General features: G+C 46.7%; 1 protein-coding gene across 1 annotated transcript in view; it reads right to left on the bottom strand.

The window, feature by feature from the left end:
- Tecpr2 (tectonin beta-propeller repeat containing 2) overlaps nt 1–23,308 on the bottom strand; it is an 84,577-nt gene that overhangs the window by 56,892 nt on the left and 4,377 nt on the right. Inside the window, exons 2-5 of the mRNA XM_051196631.1 lie at nt 21,738–22,025; nt 10,326–10,454; nt 9,382–9,513; nt 2,808–2,965 (exon numbers count right to left, since the gene is read on the bottom strand). Of these exons, the coding sequence (XP_051052588.1) occupies nt 2,808–2,965; nt 9,382–9,513; nt 10,326–10,454; nt 21,738–21,956 (638 nt within the window). The 5' untranslated portion in view covers nt 21,957–22,025. The remainder of the gene's footprint in view (nt 1–2,807; nt 2,966–9,381; nt 9,514–10,325; nt 10,455–21,737; nt 22,026–23,308) is intronic.

The raw sequence follows: 23,308 nt of genomic DNA, 5'->3' as shown, positions 1-23,308 counted from the left end.
TAGTTTCTGCATTCAATAAGCTCATACCAGTCTCATGAGGAGACCCCTCCACCTCAGCCTCTGCCCTACAGTTGGAGTTCCCAGTTCTTACTGTTTTACATCCTTGTCAATGCTCAAGTTTCTACCAGAGTTCAAACTGAAGAGTTTTAGCTCAACTCTAAGCCTTGCTGATTCCTTTTCTAAACAGTTCTTTCTTGGCTCTAGACAGTAGAAAGGGCACTCACTGGCTTAAGCGTGCAGTTACTAGCCTTTTGGGATCTCCGTGTGCTAACCCACGGGAAGCATAGTGTCCATACTTGGGGACTGGTGCAGACTGCATGAGAAAGCTCAGAGCCACCCTGTGGCACTCTCAGTCCCCTGCCTCAGAAGCCACCCTGTCCCTCCATCCACCTCCATCCAGAGCCCATCCCTCCTCACTCCCCATCAACCCCGGGAGGTAATTATCTGGGGGTGGGGAGCTCCTCAGCAGGTCTCACTAGATCCTACTGGCAGCTTAGTAATTAAATCCCCCTGGAGAGGGTCCCGGGAGGATATCACATGTCAGATTCAGCTTTGGAACAAAGCTAGTTAGAATAATCGACTGTTTTGAGTCCACAGAGTTTTAATAGACAACTATGTAATAGGAATATGTCTGATGCTTGTCCCCTAAACAAAAAAGCCCAAAAGGAATTCTAGTTAGGCAAACCTGTGCCTCTTCATCCTACCTGTCAAATCATATGTTTGGAGATTCAATTTTTAAGTCTGTATTCTTTCTAATTATGGGCCTCTTAACTCTCTGGTCACTTCTGTTTTGTTGGCTGTATATAAATAGAGCATGTGTTTTAACATATCCTCAGTGAACTGAAACTTTCTATAAAGCTGTGATGCTAGAGGGTGTGTGTCTGTCAAAGATGAAGATGAGCTCTTCACCAGGGCTCACCCCACAGTACAGCAGGCATTTGTGAGGAGGGAAAGTGGGCATCTTGAAGAGAGGTCCCAGGGAGAGCTGGCTTTGAGGGTATTTGTGTGTTCAGGAGGTTCTGGATGGAGTGGGCAGAAGGTATTTAGCTGGGAAGAACTGGCCCATGAAGCAGCCATTCCCAAACACTTGCTGAACGAAGCATGTGCACAGGCATAGCCTGTGGACACGGGCAGGCAGCATATGACAGAAGAAAAGCCCTAAGACACGAGCTTAAAATTCCTGCATTTATCCTGCTTTACCCTGAAGGGGCTATAAAAACCATCACTCCCCTGATGAGGAGGACACATTCCTGTTTCTGCATGCTGGACCAGTCCCTGGCATACAGTGCTGTTAGTAAAGGCTACCAAAAGGCTACCATAGCACCCAGGGCAGGCACAGAAGGTTTCCAAGCACAAGCTAGGAAGGCCAGGCCTTTCCTTACAGTCCTCCAAAGAGCTAGGACTTGGCATCACGCAGAAGGGGATAGCCACAAAGATAAAGTGAGAACCCAGTTCTGCAGAACCAGGCTGCATAATTCCAGCAGTTTCCAGGGCCAACAGGAAGATCCCTATTATAAAGAGGGCAGACCACTGATGGCATTAAGAAGGTATTGAGAAAAGAACACAGGAGCCAAAGAGTGGGTGTGAGGCATCCTTCCAGCAGGAAGGATGCCAGGCAGGAAAGAGAATAAGCCTAGTGTTGCTGTAGCACACAAGGCTGGGACAGATGAGTGCACCAGACTGACGTCACTCCCCACCCCACACCGCCACCGACGGCACCGCCAGCCCCGGGGAGGCCTTCCCAGTGCCAGTCAGCCTCCTCATTCCCCAGTCTGCCTGGAATCCTCTCAACATTCCCTAACCAGCTGCCACCCTGTCCCAAACCCAGGCAGGTGAAAATATCCCTTTACGGAAAGGAGCATACAAGATGGGGCCCCTAACCCCCAAACATAATAGCAAGCTCACAACACCTGCTTGGCTCCCGGCCCTCCCCCTCCACACGAAGTGGCTACTGAGGGTCACAGCTTTCTTTTTTCTTTCAGGAGGACAGTAATGCGCAGGGTGCATATGTTCCTTTTGTCCTTCACCTTCTCTTCGCTGTCCTTCTTCTAGCAGACTATCAAAGGGTAGACACACTCTCTCAGCCTAGAACCTGCCCCTTCTTAGCCTCTCCTACTCAGCACATAGTCCTCACACCTGCAGGACCCTTCTCTGATCCCAGGCTCAGTGTGTGTCTGTTCGTTTGCTTGGTTTTGTTTTGTTGAGACAGGGTTTCTCTGTGTAGCCCTGGCTGTCCTGGAACTCACTCTGTAGACCAGGCTGGTCTTGAACTCACAGAGATCCGCCTGTCTCTTCCCTTCAAGTGCTGGGATTAACGACGTGCGCACCACCGCCCTGCCCCTGCTCAGATTTCTCCAGAACTTGGAACTGTACTCCATAGCCGCTGGCAAGACCGTCAGTAAGAGCTGGGTCTGCCTTCTGGTCTCCATGATGGGAAAGGCTCACATCTGCTAGGCTAGAGGAGACTGGGTAGTCTCATCTGGCCATAATATGCCAATGTGAAGCACACCGGCACCCGGGGCACAAGAGAGGACCCCAGAGGGAAACCATACCTGGGGTGGACACAACACTGTCTCCTAGGCCCTTGACCCAACCCTGGGCTGCAGGGGCTTTGCTCCCAGGCCCTGATCTCTTCAGCTCGAGCACTTCCTCTTCCCATCAGATTCCATAAATCATCTTTGGCAAGCACAGGCTACCAGGGACCCCACCCCAGCTGGTGTGGCTGTGGTCTCACATCTGGCTTTCAGGAAACCTAGGAGAACTTAAGGGCCAGTACTGAGAGCCACGCGAATATGCCTGAAGCTTACCTTTTCCTTGGCTGGGATCCAATCTGCTTGACGGCCTTCTCCTCTGTGTGAAAGAGCAGGCTTCTCTGCGAGGTCGACACCAGCAGCACCTTCTGGCTGTAATCCAGCTGCACAATGGATGACGGCTCTTCCAGCACAAGGTGTGAACTGCAGATGCCCTGCGAGAGAGTCAGGCCAACATGGGTCAAAACTGCCAGCTTCCCTCCCAGGGCTTAAGCATGCTTCTGCTGACTATACAGAACTCAAAAGCACAGAAAGTTTCCAGTGGTGCCAGGCATGGTGGCCACACCCATACTCCCGGAGGCAAGAAGACCAAGGGTTCAAGGTCACCCTTGGCCACACAGTGAGTCTGAGGTCAGCTGGGCTGCATGAGACCCCGTCTCAACAAAACAGAACAAAACAAAACAGCAAAAAGTATACTTTAACATCTCCAGATTCATTGTTAACGTACTGCAATGACATTTGGAAAATTCTCACCAACAAGAAAATATATATTAACATCTACTTGAGATGAGACAGAAACTCTATCATCTATCTATCTCATACTATACCAAGGCTGAAAAGAAACATCAAAAACCTACATATTTCTTTAATAATGTTCTAGTAACCAGTTCAAAGGAATCCACACAAATATGCCATGCCATGTATTAAGTCTCTTATAGCATGTAAGAGAGTATGACTGTCATTGAAATCACTATGACAGTGATCTGCTCTCATATCCTCTCTACGAAGAGTCTGAAGCAACTCTGTAGGCATTATATCCTATATCCTTCCCAACTGGAAGGGTCACAGAAAACATGTTAGAAAGAAAGGGCTGAAGGGATGGCTCAGCACATCCATGTATCAAAACTCTGGTTTTAATGCAGGTATGGTGGTACATGCTTCTAACCCCAGCATGCTGGAGGCTGAGATAGGCTTTGCTGAGTTCAAAGCCAGCCTCTGAGCTATATAGCAAGACCCAGTCTCAAAACAACCTGTTTCTTGCTGTCACTCGTCACCTCAGTGGCCTCCTCTTGTTCCATCAGAAGTCTGCTCACAGAGATGAGGGGAAGATGAGCAACAACTACAGAAAAATGTGACTGACTGTTAGGAATAGCGCTGCAAGAGCTGGGCACAGTGCACGCCTTTTATCCCAGCGCCCAGCAGGCAGAGGTAGGCAGATCCAAGTTCTAGGACAGCCAGGGCCACACAGAGACTCCGTCTCAAAACAAAAAAACAAACAAAAGAATAATGCCAAATCACTGACCCTTTGTGTGTCTCAATAATGAGATCCACTGATAAAATTTATACACATTAAATCCACCATTTTTAGGTTTCTGACTTCAATTTTGATATATCTTTAGTTATCTAACTACACTACGATCAAGATGGTGAAATTTCCATTCTCTCCAAATACTGAGAAGTTTGATGGCAGAGCCCCCCTTGTGTGAGTTAGAATGTAAATGTAACTTTCTCGTTTTAATTTAGCCTACGCTGCACATTTCAGAACAAAGAGTATTCTCTCAGCCCCCCCCCCCCAATCTCATTAAGCACCTGTCTTTTAGAATGGGCTTTCAGGGGCTGGAGAGATGGCTCAGCAGTGAAGAGTATGGGTTGCTCTTCCAGAGGACCTGGGTTTGGTTCCCAAGACCCACAGGGAGACTCACACCATCTCTAACTCCAGATCCAGTTCACTCCAAAGGATGTGATGCCCTCTTCTGGGCACTACATACAAGTGATGCACAGACACACATGCAGGCAAAACTCTCATGTACACGAAATAAAAATACATCTTTAAAAAGAAAGAAATAACTTTTCAAGGTGTTTCTGGACATCTCCCCCCAAAATTTGTATTTCCCTGAATAGTGAGTCTTGAGTGGCCTTTGCTTCTCTAGCAGTCTGCTCCCAGGGACAGGAAGGGTTGACAGGGAGAAACAGCACCACAGAAGCACCAGGGACACGCAGAATCTAAATAAACCCTTGATAACCTCGACAAGAGACGCCCCCACAGAGTAGCAGTTCTAAGTGGGGTCCACAGACCCCTAGGTCCCCAGGACTAAGGGACTCTTACAGTATATGCCAGCCCAAACCATTTTCATAGAATACTGAGATGCAGTCATATGCCCTTTATCTTAAATTTAATTTAGTTTATGTGTAAGGGTGTTTTGCCTGGTGTTATCTGTATACCATATATGTACCTGGTAGCCATGGAGGCCAGATGAGGGTGTCCAATCCCCTGGAACTGGAGTTACAGATGGTTATGAGCTACCATGCACATGCTGGGAACTGAACCTAGGTCTTTTGGTAAAGCGGCCTGTACTCTTAACCTCCCAGACAGCCTGCCTCCATTTTAGGCTTAAGAGTCATAAACTCTAAGAAAACATAAACTATATTCATGTTTATGATTAAATCTGTTTCTCAAGGATTGGGCTATGCCTCCTCTGTAACCTTAGCTACAATTGGTTCTATACTGCCTGTCCAGGGAATGGCAACCATGTGTTTGTTTCTAAAGGTTGTTAGGACGCCCTTGTTATGCTGCTCCTGTAATTTTGCCTATTTGCCTGCCAAATCCCCCTTTGGGAACCCTAATCTGGGTGCCCATGTTCAATGCCGGTCTCCTGAATTCCACCTTTAGGGGGACACAGCCCATGTACACAGATTAAAAACACTTGCCTTAATAAATTTAGCCATGATAATTTGGGTTGATTGTTTCTCTTCTTGACATCTTTGGGACTAACACCATCTCTCCTGGTCTACAGAGTGAGTTCCAGGACAGCCAGGGCTGTTACACAGAGAAACCCAGTCTTGAAAAACAAACAACCCCACGTGATAAAGCAGCTCCCTGAAGCCACAGGGTAGGCTGCCTCTCTCTGAGTTGTCTGTGAAGCAGTCCTCAAAAGCCTTAGGAATAACATACGCTACTGCCATTACTTTTCAAAGATTTCCTTTTATTTTGTGTGTAGGAGTGTTTTGCCTGCGTGCATACCTATGCACCACTTGGTGCCTCATTCCCAGGATCATAGAGGGTGCTGGGTCCCCTAGGACTGAGTTACAGACAGTTGTGAACTGCCACCGTGAGTGCTGGGAACAGAACCGGCTCCTTGGGTAGCGCAGCCAGTGCTCTTAATCTCTATGGTATCTGTGGTGGTTTGCACCCCATGGGCTCATATGGGTGTGGCCCTGTGGGAGGAAATGTGTCAGTGGGAGTGGGCTTTGAGGTTCCCTGTCCCTTTCTCTTCCCGCTGCCTGCAGAGCTGGGTAGAAAACCATTAGCTACTGCTCCTGTGCCAGGCAGGTCTGCTTCCCCATGAAAGTGGACTAACTATAAGCAAGCCTCAATTACATGCTTTCTTTTATAAGAGTCGCTTGATCATGGTGTCTCTTCAGAGCAATACAACACTGACCAAGACAGCAGTTCTTCAACAAACACTGGATGATAAGACCCTATCCTGAAGACACTGCGTGCTTAGGTTGCAGGACAGAGAAATCAAACAAGACTGAGCTGGGAGCCAGTCTCTGCTTAGGTATGCGGCCCATGCCACAGGAGGGAATTCAGGCCTGTTCTTACAAATCTGGTGGAAGCTACTATTGCTGTTTTGCTAAATGGACAAGTTGTACCCACCAAACTACCTTCTAAACATTTGTGTTTATGCCCTTAGATTAGAGCTTCTGTTAGTGTTAGTGAGAGAAGCTTCTTTTCACAGTGAGTGGAAGTTAACTGCAAAATCAAACCTGGCCAAAATGCTGAGAATACATGACTATTAAAAATGCTAACCCTAAATAGGACGTCTGTATTATCTGATAATTGAACACTAACCCTAAATAGGACATCTGTATTATCTGACTATTGAACGCTAACCCTAAATAGGATGACTGTATTATCTGACCATTGAATGCTAAGCCTAAATAGGATGTCTGTATTATCCCCTTCAAGGCACAAGGGACATCTCAGAAGAGGGGGTCACAGAGGACACAAAAGCCTCAAGACAGTGAAGAGCGCTGTGGAATGTTATCTTATGGGCATGATATTGTGGTGATGTCTTGTTTATAACCTAATAAAGCTTGCCTGCAGATCAGAATGCAAAGCCAGCCACAGCCATAGAGGCCAGGCAGGGGTGTGTATACCTTTAATCCCAGCAGCCACAGTAGTTAGTCCTAGAGGCTTGGATGGTGGTGGCATATACCTTTGATCTCAGCACTAGAGAGGTATGTAAGTCAGGAGATCAGGGTCTCATGCAGCATTCAAACTGCAGATGTAGTCTGAGGATTCATGGAGACAGATCAGCCCTTTCAGTATGAGGTAGAGGAGAGAGGGAAGGATGGGAAAGAAACCTCTGTGTGTGTGTGTGTGTGTTTTAAGGTTTACTTATTTATAAAGATTATTTCTCTATTATGTATACATCATTCCTCCTGCATGTATTACTGCAGGTCAGAAGAGGGCACCAGGTCTCATTACTGATGGTTGTGAGCCACCATGTGGTTGCTGGGAATTGAACTCAGGACCTCTGGAAGCGCAGCCAGTGCTCTTAACCTCTGAGCCATCTCTCCAGCCCCTGTTTGGTTCTTTTAGAGTCAAGGTTTCTGTGTGTAGCTCTGGCTGTCCTGGAACTCATTCTGCAGACCATGCAGGCCACAAACTCACAGAAATCCGCCTGCTTCTGCCTCCAAAATGCTGGGATTAAAGATGTGCATCTCCGCTGCCCAGCTGTAATTTTTAACTGTAGCCTTTTGGGAAATGACTGTTTTCCAGGGTGGGAGTATAAGTAAAACAGAATATCCATAGTAACACGAAAAGGCCAAGCCAACACGCCCACCACTTCCAATACTTGCCTATGTGAGGCTGGGTGTTCTTTATAGACTCCAAACAAAGCAGTATCATAGCAAACTGAGAAGAGAAGCCAGCTATCTTCCACTACACTGAATGTGGAAGAGATGTGCACCAGTAGAAAGTAACGCCACGTCTCGTTTGTTTTAATATTGTGCTATTTTCACAAAACTATGTTGTTTTATATTAACTTGCAGTGAGTTTATATAACTAAGGGCTAGAAAAACAGCTCAGTGGTGTTTGTGTGCCGTAAGCAAGGCCTAGATTATGAGTCCACTCTGTACATAATAATAATGATTTTATTTATTGTTGTTGTGAGACAGGGTCTCACTATGCAGTCCTGGCTAGTCCTCACTATGCAAAACTCAGTATGTAGACCAGGCTGCTCTCAACTGAGAAAAATACATTTGTTTCTGGCTCCCAAGTGCTCAGTCAGTTTTAATTACTTTTCTTATTATATTTACTTGGGGAGCTGTATGCCCATGCCATAGGACATGTATGAACAGTAAATGATGACTTAAAGGGGTCAATCAATTCCTTTCTGACGCATGGGTCCAGGGAATCAAATTCAGGTCATCAGGCTTGGCAGGAGGTGACTTCACTCACTGAACTGCCTCTCCAGTTCTGAGTTAGATTTCTAACATGGTATATTTTATAGCTATACTCCACACAAGAAAAAAACTTTTGGAGTCATCTTTCTAAGAGCATAAAAGATTCTGAGGCCAGGAAGTTTAGTAACTACAGCTAGGGAGTATGAGTTATAGTTCAATCTTGGACCTGAGGGCTAATAAAATAGTTAAGTTCTGCTAGGCAGAGTAGCTATCTCAAAGTAAAAAACAAACCCCACTAAGCTCTTAGGATTTAACACAGGGCATGAAGGGGGAATGCCGAGTCCATCTGGAAAGCATGTGACAAAGCACAGCACAGGAATCATAAACCCTGATTTGCAGTAGGAAAGCATGGGCTTTGCAGCAGAACCAATTTGAAGAGTTTGCCAGGCCCATGTTTGTGCCCCTGGACTGAACCTGGAAATAAGAACATACTGACAGGCTGCCAAGATGGCTCAGTGGCTCAAGGTGCGTTGCGTCTAGCCTGATGACCTGCATTTAGTCCCTGGGACTCACACAGGGGAAGCAGAGCTGGCTCTTGCAAGTTGTCCTCTACCCTCCACACAAATACTGTAGAAAGCAAGGCCCCATGCCCCACATACAAAATAAATGCTGAAAAAGCTTAAACTACATGTGATGAAGTGTCCGTGATGACACGTGATGATGACACGTGATGGGGAGAACATCATGCTACTGTCACGCCTCCCCCTCCCCACCTCCCCACAGGTCTTCCGTGCAGACGGAGGCCAGACGTTCAGTTCTCTGTTCACTGACATGACAGGAGACATGTACAATTTTCCCTTTGTTCATTTTGAGATCGGTTCTTATTATGTCACTCTAGCTGGCTTGGCACTTTCTATGCAGCCCAGGCTGGCCTTAAACACATGAAGATCCTCCTACTTCAGCTCCCAAGTGCTGCAATTATAGGGCATCGCCATGTCCGACTCAAATGCATATAATTTTACTGTTGGTTTTGCAGACCCACTCTTTAGTCACAGCAGAAGAAGCTTATAAAACACTGGAAAAGTCTAGAGAAACCACTGTGACAACTGGCAGCAGCTGGGCACGGTGGTGGAGAGCACAAGCCACTGAACCGTAAGAAGACCGCACCGCAGGACAGACGAAAGGCGGCGATGGACGATGTCTCTGAGAGTCACCTCACCTGGTCTAGATCTAGAGAGGAGTAGACGATCTTCCCCTTGTCATCTCCGGAGAACAGTTTCATCCCATTGGGGCTCCAAGCCAGAGCTGTAATGCTGGTTTTGTGAACACCAGTGACATCAAATCTCCGAAGCTACGGGTGACAACAGAGCACAAGGGAAGGACAGCTGGGTGACTGCATTCATGACAGGGTCACTCCTACTCTGGAGAAGCTGGCTTTACACACAGAACTATGCACAAGGTTCTACCTGTCTACCTACCTACTTCCTATTCTCCTACCTTCCTACCTGTCTACCTACACGCCTTCCTTCTTCCTTCCTTCCTTCCTACCTACCTACCTACCTACCTACCTACCTACCTACCTACCTACCTACCTATCCACATTCGAACCTCACAGATGGGTCAACAAAATGGCTCATCAGATAACAGCAATTGTAGCCAAGCCTGGGGATGTGAGTTTGATCTGTGGAACCTATACAGGAGAAGGAAAAAACTGATTACCCCAGATTGTTCTCTGATCTACACACACACACACACACACACACACACACACACACACACACACACACACACACACACTACAATTTTTTAAAAACTCCCAAAGAACACGAGAGGGTATTAAGAAAAATAAGAGCGATGATTTGTGCTTTATGCCAAATGTTCTAAGCAGGGACAAAGATATCACCCAGTTATAAGTAGTACAATGTCATGCTGAATATGATTTCTAGGCAGATAAGGACTGCCACCCCCCCCCCTCTCTCTCTCGACAGGGTCTTACTACGTATACCAGGTTGCCCTCAAACTCACAGGGACCTGCCTCTCTCTACCTCGGGAGTGCCAGGGTTAAAGGTGTGCGCCACCACACCCAGCTCTGAGAATTTCTCATCTTAAAAACCCACGAGGAGCCTGCCAAGAAGGGGGCGATGCTAGACCCTGAGCACTTACCTGCTTGTTCCTCCCAGGCAATGAAGACACGAGTTGGAAAACTGCGACCCTCCCAGAGGCCGTGCCTGCTGCCACAAGGTCATCAAAGCAGGTCAGCAGCTTCACCACAGTGATGGACTCTGTCTTCCCCTACAGGGACACACAAGATCAAATGAGCTGTGACCAGAGGCACTTGAATGAAAGGGGAAAGTAGCCGTAAAGCCGGAACCATGAAAGTAGGTCTGGGCCACAGCATATACATTCCTGACTGGGAATGTGTATAAGCCAGAAAGACAAAGTTAGATGTTTCTAAGATCTTTGCCTAATTATTATTTTAAAATGTACAGAGCCCCAAACTACCATTCTGTATACATTTGGGCACACTATATCCCTAATATATAGACACCCAGCATCAGTCTCCATTTCCAGAGTTACTCCATGCAGTAAAGTGGGAACTCTACACTCATCAAACAGTAAGCCCACTGGGTGTGATGGGCACACCTTTTATCCCAGCACGGGGAGGCAGAGGCCACAGAGTCTGAGTTCAAGGCCAGCTAGCCAGGTCTACAAAGTGAGTTCCTGGGCAGCCAGGGCTATGCACAGAAACCCTGCCTCCAAAAACCAAACCCAAAAACCAACAAGCCCCATTCCCCCACAGAACCCCTCCCCACCCAGCCCGTCGACTCCATTCTACTTAGACCTCTATGATTGTTAGGGCCTCGTCTGTCTTTTTCTGACTGCCACGGCACCTACCACAATGTCACAGAGTCCATGAAGCCTGCTGCGGCATGGATCAGAATCTCCTCACTCCATCCTGTACACTCACACAGCTTGCTCACTATCTCGTTTTGCTGTCATGGATGTTTTTGCTTTTGACACAGGGTCTCTCTATACTACCTAGGATGCCCTTGAACAAGCTGCTCATCCTGACCCTTCCGCTTCCCACATGCTGGGATTATTGTCACCTGTCATCATGCCTGGCTTCAGCCACTCCTGTTCTTTTTTGACTATTACTTTTTAAAGTTAGCACATAAAGCCAAGGGTTTCCTTACTGCATTTTCACACATACACATCGTTATGCTATGTTCCTGCCCCCCCCCCCCCCCCAGGTATCCTTGTCACTTTGAGCCACAGGTATTCCATTATCCTGTCTGTCTGTCTTTTTTTCTTTTTTCCAGACGGGATCTCACTATGTGGTCTCACTCTCTCTGGCTGGCTTGGAATTCACTATGTGAATCAGGCTGGCTTTGAACTTACGTAGAGATCTACCTGCCTTTGCCTCCCCTCCCAGCTACCCTGACAATCTCAGTACTCAGTCATCTTTTAATGAAGACTTCTGTTTATCACTGTAGACATTGAAAATAATGCTATGAAGAATGTTCAAATACCTCTTGAACCCCTGATTCATGACAGCTGTGACAGTGCATGTCTATAATTTCACAATGTAAATTAATTACCTTATTTATTTGTAATTTTTCTGAGACAGTCACATGCAGCCAAGGGTAGCTTCAAATTTGAGGATTTCGTTTTCCTTTCCTTTCCTTTTCTTTTTTGGTTTTTCGAAACAGAGTTTCTCTGTATAACCCTGACTATACTGGAACTTGTTCTGTAGACCAGGCTGGCCTTGAACTCCACATCCACCTGCCTCTGCCTCCCCAGCGCTGGGATCAAAGGCATGCGCCACCACTGCCTGGCTAACTTTGAACTTCTTGAACCTCCCACTTCTACCTCCGAGTGGTAGGATTACAGGAATATGCCACTATGCACGGTTTGATGCAGTGCTGGGGACCAAACTCAGAGCTTCATACGTGTTAGGCAAGCACTCTACCAGCTGAGTACATCCCAGGCCTTACAGTGGCCCTCATACATTACACTACCTTACATTCTAGGGATCAATTCTACCTTGATCGGGGAATATAATTCGTTGAACCTCCTCCTGAATTCAGTTTGCTAGCATTTTTTTTTTTTTTTTTTTTTTTTTTTGAGGATTTTTGTACGGATATTCACAAGGAATGAACCTGCAAGGTTTTAATCTGGTCATCTGTCAGGCTTTGTTATCAAAGTTAGTGTTACATGTTTTTTAAGGTTTATTTTTAATTGTGTGTGTATTTGCACACACATGTGCGTGCACTTATGAACAGTTCTCACAGAGGACAGAGGTATCCCTGGAACTGGAGTTGCAGCTGCTTGTGAACAGCCCCACAGGGTTCTGGGAACAGAACCCAGGTCTTCCGCCGGAGACACGTGTTACTAAGCACTGAGCAACTTCTACTCTTTTATTGTTCCTTACACTGATGTATGTTGTTAGTTGTGCCAAAAATTCACCTTTTTTCTTGTGTTTTCAGTATTGAATATTGAACCTGCGATATTGTGCATGCTAGGTGAAGGTTCTACCACTAAGCTATATCATCATCCCTTAATTAAGTATTAAATTGTTAACATTTATTTATTTTGTGTGTAGGGGAGGGTTGCCACAGCATGTGTAGAGGGCGGAGGACAACTGATTTACTGTTCCTCAGATGGCCATCATGTACCACTAGCTTTACCAGTTTTTACTGCTGCCATTAGTACTAACTTGATATCCTTACTAATAGAGGTGCACTGTTTTCTTTTTCTTGAAGATTTATTTTACTTTATACGTCTATGTATGTGTGTGGAAAGGCCCAATTGCTGAAGACAACCCTTATATCTCTCATTGAACACAGAGAAGCTGAACCGGTGCCTAACTGGAGCCTTTACCCCTAGCGACCAGCGTTCACGGTACTGAAAGGTGCTCTGCACACTACAAGAGGAGAAAGGTAAATAACAAGCTAGCGTCTTCAGTCACTACTGCTGGGATGAAACTCCCTGACTGGAGAAACTTAGGGAGGAAAGGTTTATTCTGCTGATACTTCCATATGATTGTTCATCACGGAAGGAACTTGGGGGCAGGAGCTGACGCAGAGGCCATGGAGAAGGGCTGCTTACTGGTTTGCTCCCTGCTTTGCTGGGCCTGCTTTCTTACAGAACCCAGGCCCACCAGACCTGTGACAGACCATCCATGATGAGTTGGTCCCTCCCCCACCAATCACTAATTAAGAAAATGCTTTACACATGGATTTTATAGAAGCATTTTTTCCAATCGATGCTCCCTCCTTTCAGATGACTCTAGCTTGTGTCAAGCTGACATAAAACCAGCCGGGACACCAGCTACAAACCCTCTGATCCCCGACAGTGACCTGCATGCATGATAGGCCACAGCTGGAGGAGCAGCCAATCACCGGCTGCTTGGATCTAAGACCTACTCTATGCCTTAACCTGCCTGGGTGGCCAAGAATACGAGACTACATAGGCCCAGGGCCTGGGGGACTAAATACTGTTGTTCTAGGAAAGGAATGGAGCAAGGAAAGCTGCTGAGGTATGGCATGTGTCAGAGGTGTCCCTGAATGGGGGCATGTGTCAGAGGTGTCCCTGAATGGGGGCCTGTGTCAGAGGTGTCCCTGAATGGAGGCCTGTATCAGAGGTGTCCCTGAATGGGGGCATGTGTCAGAGGTGTCCCTGAATGGGGGCCTGCAGGGGCCACTGCAGGGATCTGCGAATGTGAAGCCTGGATTGACTTGCCTTGGAGAATGTAAGATGTTATAGACTCCAGAGTCATGGGTACCTGCTGAGGAGAGCTGCTACCGGAGTGCAACCAGCTGCACTCAACAAAGCTGACCAGAATTGGAGATCTGAAGAGCACTGACGTCAGACATGGAGACGCAGGGTTTGGAGTTTCCCAGCTGGTTTTTGGCTTGCTCTGGTCCAGTATCTCCTCACTCTGCTCCCTTCCCTAGGTTTTGGAATGGTAATGTATATCCTGGCCATTATATGTTGGAAGTACGTGATCTGTTTTATGATGATGATGATGATGACGACGATTTTATAGGGGATTACAGTTAAGAGACTGCATGAATCTCAGAAGAGACTTTGAACTTTAGACTTTTAAATAAGTTTGAAACTGTTATGGGGACTTTTGAAGTTGAACTGAATGCATTTCTGCATTGTGGTGTGGCTGTAAGACTTTGGGGGCCAGAGAGCAGAATGTGGTGGGTTAGAAGGAAGTAGTACAATTAGGAGGTGTGGCTATTTTGGAGTTGGAGGAAGCGTGGGCTTTGAGGAGGTGTGGCTATTTTGGAGTTGGAGGAAGTGTGGGCTTTGAGGAGGCGTGGCTATTTTGGAGTTGGAGAAGTGTGGGCTTTGAGGAGGTGTGGCTATTTTGGAGTTGGAGGAAGTGTGGGCTTTGAGGAGGTGTGGCTATTTTGGAGTTGGAGAAGTGTGGGCTTTGAGGAGGTGTGGCTATTTTGGAGTTGGAGGAAGTGTGGGCTTTGAGGAGGTGTGGCTATTTTGGAGTTGGAGGAAGTGTGGGCTTTGAGGAGGTGTGGCTATTTTGGAGTTGGAGAAGTGTGGGCTTTGAGGAGGTGTGGCTATTTTGGAGTTGGAGAAGTGTGGGCTTTGAGGAGGTGTGGCTATTTTGGAGTTGGAGGAAGTGTGGGCTTTGAGGAGGCGTGGCTATTTTGGAGTTGGAGGAAGTGTGGGCTTTGAGGAGGTGTGGCTATTTTGGAGTTGGAGAAGTGTGGGCTTTGAGGAGGTGTGGCTATTTTGGAGTTGGAGGAAGTGTGGGCTTTGAGGAGGCGTGGCTATTTTGGAGTTGGAGGAAGTGTGGGCTTTGAGGAGGTGTGGCTATTTTGGAGTTGGAGAAGTGTGGGCTTTGAGGAGGTGTGGCTATTTTGGAGTTGGAGAAGGGTGGGCTTTGAGGTCTCCTATACTGAAGCTACTCCCAGTGTTATACAACTCCCTGTTGCCTGCGATAGTAGGGCTCTCAGTCACTTCTCCAGCACTGCCATGCTCCCTGCCATGACGACCATGAACTGAAGCTCTGAACTGTAAGCCAGCCACCCCAGTTAAATGTTCCCTTTATAAGAGTTGCTGTGGTCATGGTGTCTCTTCAGAGCAATAGGAACCCTTACTAAGACAGATGGGTAGGAAGGTGAGGAGGATCTGGGAAGAGATGAGGGAGGAGAGACTGTGATTGGAATGTTTTATGAAAAGGAATGTATTTTTAAAAATTTATTCATTTTGTAGAGTGTTCTGTGTGCATGCATGCCTGTACGCCAGAAGAGGACGCCAGATCTCATTATTGATGGTTGTGAGCCAACCATGTGGTTGCTGGGAATTGAACTCAGGATCTCTAGAAGAGCAGCCAGTACTCTTAACCGCTGAGCCATTTCTCCAGACCAAAAATAAATATATTTTCAAAAAATAAAAAAAATTTATTTTACTTTTAATTATATATATATATATATGACTATGTGGGTTAGGGTGCCTCTGAAGGCCAAAAGAGGGTTCTGGACGCCCTGAAGCTGGAGTTACTGGTGGTTCTGAGATGCCTGATGTGATACTGAGAACCAGACCTGGGTCCTCTGCAAGAGAGAGGGCCCTACAACAATAAGGAAAATTCAAAATGGCTACCTACCTTCCTGACATCTGTGATCAGAAGCAGCTATCAGCATTAGTAAGAACCTACCGCCCCAATATTTAGAGGACAGGGTAAGGTGTTCCAGGAGCAGAACCGCTTTCCACAGGGCAAGCAGTGAAACATAGGTGTCTGCTGTTACGGTAAAGACTAAAACTGACCAAATCTACCTCATTTTACCAACAAGCTTCTCTAGAAGTCACAAAGTAATAGACGTGAGTTCCAAATCAATTTTACTAGATGGATCCTGCACAAACAACTTTCAGCTAGGAGAGAAAATGATGCCTACTGATTTCCTACCAATCCACTACCTTCCCAGAAACCTCCTTTCCATTCTAAATTTTTAATCTTCAAAATAACAAAAATTTAAAGTCATATATGTAAGAAATGATTATTCATGAACAAACTGAGCTCTTACTGAGAGAGAACTAAAGGTCAGGAGTAGTGGTGCATGATTTTAATCCTAGCACTTGGAGGCAGAGACATGATGGTCTCTGTAAGTTTGAGGCCAGCCTGGTCCATATAGTGAGTTCCAGAACAGCCAAGGCTGTACAGAGAGACCCTGTCTCAAAAACCCAAGGAAGAAAGAACATGATGAAGGAACTCTGACAAGAAATTATTCCCCAGCTCTTGGAAGGATCTCTGTGAGTTCAAGGCCAGTTTGATCTACAGAGCTAGTTCCAGGACAGCCAAGGATATATGGAGAGAGACCCAGTCTCAGGGAAAACCGTGGGAGGGAGGGAAAGTTCGAAGTCAGAAGAGCCCACCCCAGAGCCAAAACCAACTTGATGCCTGCATGGACAAGCGCAGAGCCACTGAGTTTGCCCAATTAATTAAAGAGTATACCTGGAAAGGATTTATAAACTGATTCCTGGCATGTTTGGTTCTTAGATCAGTAATTCTATTAACTAACACCGACTCAGTCTTCATGTGAGTTTATTAAAACCACAGCACAGCACACAATTATTCAAGCTTCAAATCTTTCGTGAGATCATCTTTTATTTTGAAGTCATTTATTCACAAAAATCACACAACTGTTTTGGCAAACCCCCTTAATTGCTCACGTAGTAATTTCTACAATAATCAACCTGCCAAATAAGTGAGAATATCCTCCATATTTTAGGTACCAAGTGAAGCTATGGTTTACCAAAATAGGTTATAGTTTTGGTCCTCTTACAGAGTAACTACGAGACATGCACACGAAAAAGCTGCCTAGAGCAGCTGGGGGTGGTGCCGACAGCTCATTTTCATGCGGTACTTTACAGCTCTCGTGTGCTATAATAATTCTTGTGGGCTACAAATAAATCCAAGGCCAGATGGTGACACAGCACAGGTCAACACGTCCAGATCCTATGCGGTGAGGGACACAGGGACCCTTTGGAGGGTCTTGGTCTTGCGCTAGTGTTACCAGTCGGGCCTCTCTTAAGCATGCTGAGAAGCAGGCAATAGGGACAAGACAGCGGGTGGGGCCAGGCAGAAGACCAGCTCCAGCCTGCAGCAACAGTTCAGGCCAGCCTTAGCAAGAGCCGAGTCTAGCAAACCACCGGCTAATAAAAGGGTCCCTAGGCAGGAAAGCTACAGTGAAGACAAACTCCATCAGGATCAACAGCACAACAGCCTTCTCTGTCTTTCTTTTTCTTTTTTAAGGCAGTGTCTCTCTATATAGTCCTGGGTAACCTGGAACTCGTGCTCACTCTGTAGACCAGGCTGGCCTCAAACTCACAGAGCTCCTCATGCTTCTGCCTCCTGAGAATGGGTTTAAAGGCTTGTGTCACCATGTCTGGCTATCACAACCTTTTTAATTGATGTCTTCCTGTAACAGGCAACTCGATAAGCACTGTACCTGCATTGTTGCATCTACAGTTGATCTATGAAGGGAGATGCTGTCTTTATGTTTAGAAGAGGGGCCGAGCTCCAAGAAGCTAGATGACTTGTCAAAGGTAGACAGAAGCAAGTCAAAGTTCACGCACAAGTACAACTGTCTCAGCTCTGGGCTCTGGGCCTTCTGAGTTTCTAATCAGTTTTTTTCTAGAGTGTATGCACCCTGACCACTGGAATGGGTCATCTCCTGATGGAAATTCAGCACATGAAGGTCTGGCCCTCAACCTTCCTGACCCAGACTCAGTCTTTCTGGTGTCTGCTGTTCATCAGCCTAGGAGACTGACTAATGAGCACCCTTGACCCAAAAGCCACCTTGTTATTTTCTAACAAACAAATGGATGTGCAAACGAGAACACCCAGGAGTGACCTGCATATTCCACCCCCACACCTATCACCATGAGCAGCGAGTACGTGGAGAACAGTTGGGAGCAATTTCTGATCAGACACTCATGCCTGCAGACCACCATGAGAGCTGCTTGAAGCAAGGCCTCGTACAGAGCTGTCCATCTGTGGACATGACTCTTGGGTCTCCCTGCTACACAAGCTCCTTCTGTCACATTCTCTTCTGGTATAAAAGCAGCACTTCTCATTCTAGTCTGGGAAACACTTCTGCGTGTTTATCTGGGATGTGTGTCTCTGTGCACACATACTGTGCATGCTGTATACAGGTCAGGGGATAACTTGCAGGAGTAGGTTCTCCTCCTCCACTATGTGGGTCCTCCAGATTGAACTCGGCGCAGGCTCCTACCCATCCAGCCATCGTGCGGTTTCTTCCAGATGACTTTGGCCATCTGTGCTCTAATCTACTGTGTTAACTCTCCTGCCTCCCTCACTCCCAACTTCCTACGCCACATATTTCTGTTCTCTGGCTAATAACAAAACCTCCTGAAACAGAAATCTAGTAATAAAGAATGCAAAGAAGCCCAGCAAGAAAGTACAAATTGCTAATTCCCAGTTCTCAGCAGACGGAGCCAGGAGGATGGCCTTGAGTTCAAGGGCAGCCTGAACAACCCAGCGAGACTGTGAGAAAAGGAAACAAGCTGTTCAGTAAGACTTGATGTGAAAGGTGCCTGGGCCACACCAAAGCATCAGGCTGTGTCCACCCATCTCCTCAGGCCCTTGGCAGGCTGCTTCTCCTTTATCTGTGGCAAAACCACATCAGGAGAAAGCGCTCTTTGTGAGCTGGCTCATGGGAGCCATGGAGTCTGACAAAGCTCTCATTATGAGCTTCTTGTGGGGAGCCAAAGCTTAAACTTCAGCAGAACCTGCTAGCATATCAAATACCTGGTAAGGGCAAGACATTCTGAGATAGTTCAGACGGCCAAGTAAGACAGAGATTCATAAGAATCCCCTTTTTCCTTCACACTAACAAAGGACTACTGTTAGAGTTCTCAGCCAGCCTTGTGGCCTCCTCCTTAACACAAGAGGAAGCAACTAGTCTAAAATCCAAAAGCTCAAAAAGTGGAACCAAGTCTGCTCTCAAACATTTCAGACAAGTGACCCTCAGCCTCTACACCTCTACAATGACCAATGTGGTGTCACCCCCTCGCTCTGTGCCAGTAATCTGTGGCTCTGCCCTTGTTTGGGCTAATGCCACACTATCTCCAGAAGCCTTGCAAATTTGGTTCCCAGGAGGTCATAGTCTCCCATCTGGTTTTTTTGAACTAATATACTGGCTATTTTACTTGTTACAATTTTATCTACATTTTAAAAATCAATTTGTTAACTTCCATGAAAAAGAAATGTGTCCAGTACTGAGAACATGGCTCAGTCGGTACTGAGAGCATGGCTCAGTCGGTACTGAGAACATGGCTCAGTCAGTGAGAGCCCTTGCTTGGCATACATGATCCCCGGCGCTTCATGAAGCGAGCCCGGTGGCACACATGTGCTGTCCCAACACTGGGGAGGTATAGGAAGGAGGACCAGGAGCTAAAAGACACCCTTGACTACACAGAGAATCTACATAAGATATTCTCTGAAAAAGAGACCTGGAACTTACTACATAGCCCATGATGGCTGTAAACACAGATCTATCTTCCTGCCTCAGGTTTCTAAGGGTCCAGAAGCTACCATTTTCAACTACTATGTATTTCTTACTATCAAAAAGATTTGAAAATTAAATTCCTAGCTATCAATGAGTTGAAGCAATCCATGGTAAGGACATGTGAAGGCCCCCATGTTGCAATACTACCAACACACCAATGAGCAGACATCATAGGCCCCCAGTCACCAGATCCAGGGGTTATTCACAGGGAATAGCTCCAGGCCTTTCCAATCACTGTGCTAGAATGGGCCACTGTAGGAGGGCCTTGACGGGTTTGTTCAGTGTGTACATCCCTTTTTACCCTCTGCTTAGAACACAGTCTTGATATTAACACGTCTACTCTTCTTTCTATTGATCTGTATTTACATAAATGCGGTCTCACACAGCCCAGGCAAGCCTGGGTCTCACTACATAAATCCTCCTGCTTCTACCTCCCAAGTGCTGGGAATATAGGCGTACCACCATCATCACACCCAGCTCCCATCTTTTTCCCCTTCCCGTTTTTAAAAACAGGGTCTTAATGTGTAACTCTGGCTGGACTGGAACTCACTATACCCACTTTTATTGCCCTTTGTCTTGGTTAGGGTCCCTATTGCTGAGATAGAGAAGACACTATAACCAAAGCAACTTGGGAGGGAAAGGGTTATTTCAGCTTACATGTCCCTATCACAGTCCCTCACAAGGGAGGCCTGGGCAGGTAAACAAGGCAGGGTCTTGGAGAAGAGCTGATGCAGAAGTCATGGAGCATCCTGCTTACCGGCTTGCTCCGCACGATGAGCTGCTCAATCTACCCACTTATAGCACCCAGAATTACTATCCAACAGGGAGCAGTACTGCCTACTGTGAGCTGAAACCATCATCAATCACCAATAAAGAAACACATCACAAACAGAAAAGGGGGAGGAGGAAGGGGGAGGAGGGAGGAGGGAGGGAGGGAGGGAGGGAGGGAGGGAGGGAGGAAGGAAGACAGGCAGGCAGGCAGGCAGGCAGGCAGTTACACACCATGCTGGGCACTTGTGAAACAGAGGTAGGTGGATCTCTGTGAGTTTGAGGCCAGCCTGGTCTACAGAACCAGTTCTAGGACAGTCAAGAATACACACACACACACACACGCACACGCACACGCACACGCACACGCACACGCACACACCTACCTCAAAAAACCAAGGGGAAAAAAAAAAGAAATGCACCAAAAGGTTACCAACAGGCCAAATCTAGTGGGTTCATTTGCTCAGTTGAAATTCCTGCTTTCAAAATGTCTCCAGCTTGTATGAAGTTGACATGAAGTAGCCATTCCACACTTTAACTTATGTTCTAAGACAGGATCTCCAGCTGAACCTGGAGATCTGAATTCAGATCCTCCTGCTTTGTGCGGCAGGTACATCCCCAACTCGGCTTATCTCCCCAGCCCTAGCCTGTTAACTTTAACTTACCTCTATCATTGCATTTTAACTGAATCTCTGACTAGTGCTATACCTATTTTACCCTTTTTGTTTGTTTGAGTATGGTATGGCACGGCACGAATGTGTTAATGTGTGTGTTGTGTACCTGTTAGTGTAGATGCACACATGCATGCGTGTGTGTGCATGTAGACACTCAGAGAGTGATGTTGGATGCCTTTCCTCAATTGCTTTAAGAAAACTGCTTAGCATTTACTTATTGCTTGGTGTGTGTGAGTGAGCACATCCCACGGTACACGTGTGGGGTTCAAGGATAAATTGTGGAAATTGGTGCTTTTCTTCCACTACATGCGTTCCAAGCAGGAAGCGCCTTTACTTCAGGGCCGTATTTCCCTTGTTTTCAGCAGGATCTCACTGGAACTGAACCTATGGCTGGCCAATGAGCTTCGGGCTCACACACACACACACACACACACACACACACACACACACACACACACTCACACACACACATACACTCACACACACTCACTCACACATACACACACACACTCACACACAGGTACACACTCACACACAGGTACACACTCAGATGCAAAGAAAAGAATACTCACTTCAAAGTTGTACTTCTTCATCTGGTTGAGGTGCCGGCAGTACAGGTAGAGCATGCCAATGCTGCTGCCCACTGCAATGTAGTCCCCGTTGGCATCCAGGGCTGTGAGGTAGACCAGAAGAGAGCGAAAGCCCCTCTGGATCTTTGTGGGGATGGCATTGAGGAGATAGTACAAAGGGCAGAATTCTCGGAATGTTACAGGTTCTGATATCGATGCCATGGTCAAGGTTTCCAAGGATGTTCTTCAGGCAGAAGGAATGTTTATGCATCATCCAGGGAAACCTGCAGGCTACAGAATACAGCATTGTAACTCTCTCAGTGCCTAGTCATACCAACCGTAGTAAAGTGTAGCAGTGGGAACCTGTTTTCAGCAGGTAAGAATCATGGCTGGAGTGGGTGTTCAAAGATGGCTTAATGGCTAAAGGCATGTGACACTTTTGCAGAACACCCAAGTTTGGTTCCCAGTGCCCGCTTCAGGCAGCCCACAGCTTCCTGTAACTCCAGCTCCGGGGATCGCAAGCCCTCTTAGAGCCACCATTCATATTGCGCTCACACGCACACACCCCCATACAGACACAGGCATATGCACATAATTTAAAATAAAAATAAACTGGGATGACAGGGACAGCTCAGTGGTTAAAAGCACTAACTGTTCTTCCAGAGGCCCTGGGCTGAATCCCCAGCACCCTCATCATGGCTCACAATCTCTGACCCCAGGTCCAGGGACTGAAGCTCTCTTTCGGCCTCTATAGGCAAAGCATGCCTACACTACAGACTTACGTGCAGGCAAGCCCGTACACAAGAAATCTTTACAAAGGAATTGCAGCTGGAGTTAACACAGGAAAGGAAGTGGGGAGCAGACACCTTCAGCACTTAGTCCCAAACGCACTCAGTTAGGACCAGCTCCTATAACTAACACTACAGTCAACACTGCGGTAGGTCAGAAAAGCAAAGCCTAATTCTTTTCAAGGAGTTTATGATCTAGGCAGAAAGGCCAATGCAACAACCAAGAGACACAAAACTACGGGAATTAGCCATGGGCTTCCATGAGAAGATTCAGGGTTAGTGTGAACTAAAGTGAGTCAGGAGACAGCTTTCTTGACTCCAGTATGTCCTGTCCTTTTCCTAAGTACCCCCACCTTGGGCAGTGCTCCATTCACCGACACTTTTGAGTTTTCTATTACTATACACTTGAGTGACTGAGTCCTTAGTTCTCTTCTGATAAGGTTCATCCAACCCATTCTCACCTAATGGTCTTGAATGGTCTCACTGAATGGCCCCAACAAAGGGCCTCAATAGATGGTTCTCTGCTACAATGCCCTCCTGCACCCTGGCCACCCAGCCCAGCCCAGCACTCCCATCATGCACTGAGGCACTCAGCAAATACGCACTGAACAAATGAACGAATGGCAAGAAAGGATGGCAGATAGGGGAAGAATGAGCGGCAGCAATGGAACAGCATCAAAACATCATCTTCTGTTCAAGGCTGGGAAAATTCCAGTTCCCAAGCATCATCACAGTCTTTGATAGTTGCAACAGCCAGTACAGTAAAGGTCCATGGTAGTGGGACAC

This window comes from Phodopus roborovskii, unplaced genomic scaffold (genome assembly GCF_943737965.1).
Source record: "Phodopus roborovskii unplaced genomic scaffold, PHOROB, whole genome shotgun sequence".
Taxonomy (NCBI): domain Eukaryota; kingdom Metazoa; phylum Chordata; class Mammalia; order Rodentia; family Cricetidae; genus Phodopus; species Phodopus roborovskii.
The sequence above is the reverse complement of the archived record's forward strand: the minus strand, read 5'-3'. Positions and strand labels throughout refer to the sequence as shown.